We start from the raw sequence: 8,362 nt of genomic DNA, 5'->3' as shown, positions 1-8,362 counted from the left end.
GAACTGCCGCCTCCCAAAGCCCACCGAAATGTGGCGCACTTGGGGGACTGAAATGCCATTGAACTCCGTCCTCCGCACAGTATTTAGCTACCCTTCCATGATGTTCCTTATTTTTAAACAAGCGCAGTAATTCTTGGAGTTTATTGCGAGCTCCGACAAAATTCGTACCGTTGTCGGAGTACAAATCCGATGGTCTTCCTCTCCGTGCCACAAAACGGCGAAGTGCTTGTAAAAATCTTTCTGTCGACAAATCTGACACAAGCTCAATGTGCACAGCCTTTGTGCAGAAACAAACAAAAATAGAACCGTAGGCCTTCACTATTGGTCGCCTGGGTGCAGGTCGCAAATATATTGGACCAAAATAATCCACACCCGTTTTCGAAAATGGACGTGCCACGTTTACTCGAGCCGCTGGTAAATCACCCATGAATTGCGGTACCGAAGTTGGGTTTGCTCGAAAACACTTCTGGCACTTGTGAACCGTCTGTTTCGCTGCATCCCTTCCTCTTAGTGGCCAATAGCGCAGTTTTACTACGCTCAAAAGTAACTGGGGTCCTGCATGGAGCATTCGCCCATGATAATATAAAAATATTAACTTCGTTAGATGATGACGTGCAGGTAGCACTATAGGATGTTTTGTATCGAAAGGTTCCTGAGCGTGCTGAAGACGGCCGCCAACTCTAATAAGCCCATCCTGAGAAATTTTGGGATTAAGCCAACGCAACGATGATCGCTGAGAAACTGCTTCCCCCTTAGAAAGCGCTTCCCATTCCATCGGAAAACACTCTCTTTGCACTCGTTCGATAAGTGTTCGTTCTGCTTCTCGTAACTCTTCCGTTGTGAGGAATCCTGATGGGTACCTTTTCCCTCTCGAGCGAAACATTTCTCTGACGCGTAGCCAAATTACCGTATGTCTCAGTAACTTTGAAAAGGAAGAAAATTTACCAAGATACCAGTCTGTAAATTCTGCTGTCGAAGATACTGTGGCTGCTATTACTGCCCGACGTTTCTCCTCCTCTGCTTCATCGTCAACTTCATTTATTAGAGTCTTAGGCCAAAACTCTTGACTCTCAGCCAACCATGATGGCCCGTGCCACCAGAAGTCATTATGCAATATGTCCTCTGCGCTGATGCCTCTTGAAATCAGGTCTGCTGGGTTTTGGACTCCCGGAACGTGCCTCCAAGTATTTGGTTCCGTTAGACCTTGTATTTTGGACACTCTGTTAGCGATGTAGGTACTCCATGTAGTAGGAACTGCTTGAATCCAGCGCAGTACACACGTAGAGTCGGTCCAAAAGTAGGTGGGTAAATTGAGCTTCAACGACTGTTGAATTTTGCCATATAATTTTGCTACCAGCTCCGCTCCACAAAGCTCTAATCTCGGTATCGTTTGACACCTTAATGGAGCAACCTTGGATTTTGAGGTTAACAGTTGTACAGCTACGTTCCCTGTTGAATCCATACTTCGGATGTAGACACACCCTCCATACGCCTTTTCTGAAGCATCACTAAAGCAATGAAGTTCTACTGTCACCGCTCCTGGGAGGATGACGCAACGATTGATGCGAATTTCGTTGAGCAAAGGTAATCTTGAATAAAACCTCCGCCAACTCTCACCCACCGTCAAAGGTAGCGGTTCGTCCCAGTCTAATCTGCTCCCATTCTTTGTTTGCAAGGTCCACAATAGTTGCATGAATATTTTGGCTGATGTAATAACAGCTCCGATGAGCCCCAATGGATCGAAAAGCGTAGCTATGATCGAAAGGATCTGGCGTTTAGAAAGCTCCTCATATCTTTCCAGTGGCGGGATATTGAACTGGAATCTGAAAACGTCCGTTCTTGGCATCCAGGTCAATCCTAGTGTCTTCACAGAAGGGTCTGGGTCTAGATTTATACCACTCACATCGCTTATCGCTAGATTCTCCTTCGGAATTTCACGTAAAACCTCAGCGCAGTTCGATGCCCATTTACGAAGACGAAATCCTCCACTGTTCATCATTGCATCCAATTGCAGCCTTAATTGATGTGCCTCCTCCTGGTCGTTCGACCCCGTGATAACGTCATCCATATAGGTGTCTTCCATAACCGCCCTCGCTGCTAGAGGGAATCGTGCTCCTTCATCTCTTGCCAGTTGGGTTAATGTTCGTGTCGCAAGAAACGGGGCAGGCTTAGTTCCGTATGTCACCGTATTAAGTTCATACGTTGCTACTTCATCCGTGGGCGACGACCGCCAAAGAATACACTGCAGTGGTCTATCATCTTGCCTAATGAAGATTTGCCGAAACATTTTCTCAACGTCGGCGACCAACATGATTTGCTTCGTTCTGCAACGCAATATAATCGAACGTAACTCCTCCTGAATTACCGGTCCCACCAACAGCACCTCGTTTAACGAAATATTCGCGGAGGTCTTGCATGAAGCATCAAAAACGACGCGGACCTTAGTGGTCGTACTGGCCTCCTTCACCACGGGATGATGTGGTAAATAGCATCGCTCTGCTGCTGCTCGTTGGGTCTCCTTAATCAACCGCATATGCCCTAACTCTATATATTCGCTCATGAATGCCAAATATTGCTGCTTCAAATCAGAATTCCTTGCCAACCTCCGCTCCGTTCCTTGGAGACGTCGTAATGCGATATTTTTTGATTCACCCAGACGAGTAAAGGCATCCTCAACCATTGGCAACGCAACCGTATATCGTCCGTCAGTGCCGCGCTGTACTGTCTGTTTAAATATTTCCTCACATCGTTCTTCTTCCTTTGAATATGACCTTTTGAGCTCGATTTCCTCACAAGCCCAAAATTTTGCAACCAATTCATCCAGTCCTTTCGTAGTCACGTGGCAGCTGACACGTGGCGCCTGCTCGATCGATGACAGCCCGCCAGAAACCACCCATCCAAATACGGATTCATTCAATGACGGCATCTGCTCTCCCAATGTGATTTTTCGACCAGATACGAAGAAGTCGAAAAACGCCTCAATGCCTAGTACTAAGTCTATTCCCATAGACACACAGAACGAGGGATCGGCGAGTTGGATACCCTCTGGAATACTCCATCCCTTCACATTTACCGTTGCCGTTGGCAAATGTACCGTAACCTTAGGTAACACGAGAAAGCCCATCTCCCGTGTAAAATCCGATATTCTTGAACGAATTGTTGCCTGAATCCGTTGTTTAACCCTTGTAGCTGCTTGTCCAATACCCAGAACAGAAATATCCACCTTTTTACGGTCTACCTTCAACCGTTGACTTAACTTCTCCGAGATGAAGTTACTCTCAGAGCCTGAATCGAGAAGTGCGCGTGCTGGTACTTGGTTGCCATGATCGTCCTCAACAAGAAGCACTGCAGTAGCCAGAAGAACCGTTGATTTGATATACGTTGCAGAATTTGACACTGATGTGCTGGTAGCCACCATATTGACTATTTGGGACGAATTAGATGGCGTGGATGGTTGTTTTCCCGTAGTTGCACTTGGGGTAGCACCGGTAGTAGTGGTACTTCGATTTTTGGAGGTGTTCTCCCTTTCCCGTTTAAAGCATACCATTGTATGATGACGACTCTTGCACGAGCGACAAGAATACTTAGACTGGCAATCTTTTGCTTGATGACCGAGTCTAAAACAATTGCGGCAAAGTGAGTGAGTGCGAACGAGGGCATCACGCTCTGTCACCGACATCCGCTGAAATGTCTCGCATTGGAATAGTAAATGGTTTGCCGAGCACACTGTGCATCGTATACCGGACGATTGCACTGTGCTGTAACTAGTTTTAACCACCACTGGCCTCTGCCTTTGGGGTGGCAGTTGGTTACCTCCCTTAGTGTCCACCATTCTCGGAGGCAAACATTCCAGTACTTGAGTCCGACGGTGCAGGAACTCCAACAATTCCTTCACCGTATCCGTTTTCTGTGTAGCAGAAATTTCTTCCCACCCCCGGCGAGTTATCGGGTCTAATCGCGTTGTGAGAAGATTAGTTAGAAGTAGGTCCTTGTATTCAATCGGTTGCACTATCTGGTCAAGTGTTTGTACTATCCTTTCGAAACCTTCTAATAAAGCATGAAGTTGGTTGTGGCATTCCTTAGAAACTGTTGGCAACTGAAACAGCGATTGGACCTGTCGCTTTTTCAATTGTTTGCTGTTGTCGTACCTTTTTAGCAGCATATCCCAAGCGATCAAGTAGTTTGATCTAGTAATTTGCAATGGGTCAATTAGACCCTTCGGTTCCCCTTGTAGGCAACCCTTGAGGTAGTGGAATTTTTCAACCTCCGGCAGATCCGCCTTACAATGGATAAGAGAAGTGAACAGATCTCGAAAGCTTAGCCATTCATCAATGTTCCCGTCAAACGACTGCAGTTTGATTTGCGGGAGACGAACGTGGTCGAGCGAACCTTGCATTGTAGTATCACCTGCATGGGTGGATTGTTCCAACAGTGGAGGAGCTTGGTGTTCCTTAATTCGCTCCAACAGGAACGGCTTTGCACGATAATAACGGTTACTGAACTCTCTTCTCTCTTTGTCGTAGGCGTCTCCACTCTCGGGTGGAAAATCGTCGTGTGATTTAATCTCGACAAGTGTCTCCCCAAATTTCTCCCACAATTCCTCGAGTTTTTGCAAACGGACTTCGATTTCAGTGATAGTGCTTCCATCCGGGAATTGTTCCACAAATTCCCAAATATCATTGAAGGATGATTGAATTTCCTTCAATTTCGTTATCCAGCCCTTCAGGGACGGTGCCTTTTTTGTAGCGGATCCAGTGGCGGCTGGCATGGTAACCGATTGTTAAAAGCGAAAAAAATAGGTGGTGTAATATTCTGCGAACGATCCTAGCCTCGCCAGGCATATACTATTCTATATTTTACCTGACGGAATATATTGTTGCACTCCAAGCGAATGTAAATTTGTGACCAATAGCGAACTAAGTGGCGATGCGGTGGGTTTGCTCCAAAATAATCTCAAATGATCGAAAGAAACGGGAAATCGAGGTGGGAAAGCAAGCATGTAGTATCAATAAAAGACCAGGCCACGGCTGGCCATATACTGTTGAATCTCACCTGGAGAAACTAACAGCGCAGCAAATCACAAAGTAAGTTCAAGTAGCAAATGTATCGTACATTATAAACTTGTCTCCGTAAGTAGCCTCATAGACTCGCATATAGAGTAGAATAGTATAAAGCACAACGCACCGTCGAAGAGGATATTTTATTATAATTGTGAAGTATCCGAGCCTAGCTTCGGCGAACATATACCATCAATTGTCCACTAACCTGGAGAACCTTGTTCTGCGCTTCCTCTTCTTAATGATAGGGTTCAGACTATTTCCTTCCAATCCTTCCAATTAGTGGTATGCTTTATCCAACTTCAACCGTTATCCAATATAAATGCCGACAGTGCAGTAAAGTAACTCGATGTGCAAAGCAATAATGTTCGAAAACGTGTGTTAGTATTGCATAAACGATAAGCTTCGGCTGGACATATGGTAGTGGATCAACTCACCTGAGAAAAATCCCTTGGCGCCAATGTCCAGTTAAGCGATGGCGGATAAGAAGCGTTAGAAAATATGCGATGGCGGAACAACCTTTGTTCCCCAATACTCCAATAAACTTCACCGCCCAAAATGGCGTCGTCCCGTAAATGAAGGAGTCGCTCCAAATGCAATGGCGAAAGCCCAGCCTTGATGATCCGGATCAGTCCTCGATCCGGCTCGAAGGACCAATATGTTGGATTTACCTCCAGTCCAACACGAAATAGGGATGCTGGGCTTGTGTTATTGCCGCGTTAGCGGCCTAACCAGAGATTGCGCTCGCACTCGAAATAACTTTACCAATTGTGTCCAGCCGTGGACCACGCCGAATGCCTTGCAACTCAATCCGCCTCTTTGGATGGTTGCAATGAATAAGGAAACTAACACCTTGTTCTATTCCGCGAATTACTTAAACGCACTATTTTTATTCATTAAACAGTGAAAGTGTATTTAATAATTATATTTTTAACTGCTAATTTAATATAAGAATGAGTTATAAATTCCTGGCGGTCTTCCTGAGCCGCTCTTGTTGAAGTTCGAAATGGGAGTGATGACTGCTGCTGATCCGAAAGTGGGCCAAGGTGGAGTGAGTCCAAGCGGCGATGTTTTTCTCCCGAAGTGATCGTTGCGCCTCCCGATTGATCCCGATTGATCCCGATTGATCCCGATACCGATCCTCCTCGATTAGCAGGTCATCAGTCTTGCTCTCACGGTAGTGATAAGGGCTCACCACCACTTATCAGTAGCGGGTTTGGCCGACGCTAACGATGATGATGATGATGGTTGGTGTGTGATTTGCCGCTGTGACCGTCTTCAGTTCCCGTGTGCCGCTTGCTTTCGGATAGAGTAGCCAATCTCTCGTATGCCGCTTATTTTCGTATATGTATATAGTGGACTGTATAGTTGACTCCAACCAGGGATGAAGTGTGGGGTGAAACTTGTTGATCACCAACAATTATTATTATTATTTTTATTATTATTATTATTATTATTATTATTATTATTATTATTATTATTATTATTGTTATTATTATTATTATTATTATTATTATTATTATTTTTATTATTATTATTATTATTATTATTATTATTATTATTATTATTATTATTATTATTATTATTATTATTATTATTATTATTATTATTATTATTATTATTATTATTATTATTATTATTATTATTATTATTATTATTATTATTATTATTATTATTATTATTATTATTATTATTATTATTATTATTATTATTATTATTATTATTATTATTATTATTATTATTATTATTATTATTATTATTATTATTATTATTATTATTATTATTATTATTATTATTATTATTATTATTATTATTATTATTATGATTATTATTATTATTATTATTTTTTTTCACAAATCATTTATTTGACACGGCACAAATACAATTCAATGTTTAACGGCGCCAATTATATCGGATGACTTAAAATCTATAGGCAAATTTTTTATCCTCGCTGCCGACTACGAGCTGAAATTAAGTCTATCTTAAAACGAGCATGTATTATTCAATCAGTGTTTTGTAGTTGAATGGTCGTCTGATGATTATCGAATGAATATGCAGCATGTATGGATTTGTTCTGCTAAGCCACGATGTCATGAGCTGGGACAGGGGCTTGTAATCCTTGTTCTGAGGGTATTGTGCGGGGTCTAGTTGCTGGTTTTGGTTCGTTGTTGTTGTTCGCTGGTGTTCAAGTTGCCATATGGTGTGTGCCGCTGAGCCAAGATATAAAGAAAGGCCTCGGGTTTTCCTGGCGAGTTCGTGTGGGGTTCAATTGCTGGTTCCAAAATCGAGGTCTACGACGTGTTTTTGCCGTTTTGTTGAATGTGGGTGGAAAGGAATGGGACTAGACTTGGGCATGGATGGATTTCAGGAAAATGTATATAAGAGACATGTAGGGTAGGTCGCGACTCGCCAAGACATCACGAACAGGAACAGCCGGCGGCCTACCTTCGGCCTGCAGGGAAGCTATTAATCTAGACCTGGCGTCACGGTGTACAGGGCATGACAAACAACGTGCTCAATATCGTGATAACCTTCACCACAGGCACAGATACCTTTTTCCCCGAGCCCAACACGACGGAGATGCGCGTCAAATCTATAGTGATTGGACATAAGCCGGGACATCACGCAAATGAAATCCCGACCTACATCCAACCCCTTGAACCACGGGTTCGTCGATACCTTGGGGATTATGGAATGTAACCACCTTCCCAGTTCCCCCTTGGTCCAAGAATTTTGCCAACTGATGATCGTATTCTGACGTACAAATGCGAAAAATTCATTAGAGGCAATTGGTCTTTCATAAATATCACCGTTTGTTGCGCCCACCTTAGCCAAAGAGTCCGCTTTCTCATTACCCGGTATCGAGCAGTGAGAAGGGACCCACGCTAAGGTAATCTGAGTAGATTTTTCGGATAAAGCACTCAGATGTTCCCGTATTTTCCCCAGGAAATACGGAGAGTGCTTAACATCTTTCATCGATCGGAGAGCCTCAATGGAACTGAGACTGTCCGCAAAGATGAAATAATGGTCCGTGGGCATTTTTTCGATAATCCCTAGGGTGTACTGAATTGCAGCTAATTCTGCGACGTAAACAGAAGCAGGATTATCGAGCTTATGGGAGACGGTTAAATTGTTATTGAAGATACCGAAGCCAGTGGACCCATCAAGAAGTGATCCGTCAGTGTAGTACATATTGTCGCAGTTGATGTTTCGATATTTATTGGAAAAAAATTTAGGGATCTGCTGCACGCGTAAATGATCCGGGATTCCACGAGTTTCTTCTATCATGGATGTATCGAAAAACA

The 8,362-nt window shown here is 43.5% G+C and overlaps 1 protein-coding gene across 1 annotated transcript in view; it reads right to left on the bottom strand.

Moving 5' to 3' along the window:
• Window positions 1-4,768, bottom strand: part of LOC129728598 (uncharacterized) — a 5,334-nt gene extending 566 nt beyond the window's left edge. The window contains exon 1 of the mRNA XM_055687045.1: window positions 1-4,768. This exon is cut by the window's left edge and continues 566 nt beyond it. Coding sequence (XP_055543020.1) covers window positions 1-4,768 — 4,768 coding nt within the window.
• Between the last annotated feature and the right edge of the window lie 3,594 nt (window positions 4,769-8,362).

Source organism: Wyeomyia smithii, chromosome 3 (assembly GCF_029784165.1).
Source record: "Wyeomyia smithii strain HCP4-BCI-WySm-NY-G18 chromosome 3, ASM2978416v1, whole genome shotgun sequence".
NCBI lineage: Eukaryota > Metazoa > Arthropoda > Insecta > Diptera > Culicidae > Wyeomyia > Wyeomyia smithii.
The sequence above is the reverse complement of the archived record's forward strand: the minus strand, read 5'-3'. Positions and strand labels throughout refer to the sequence as shown.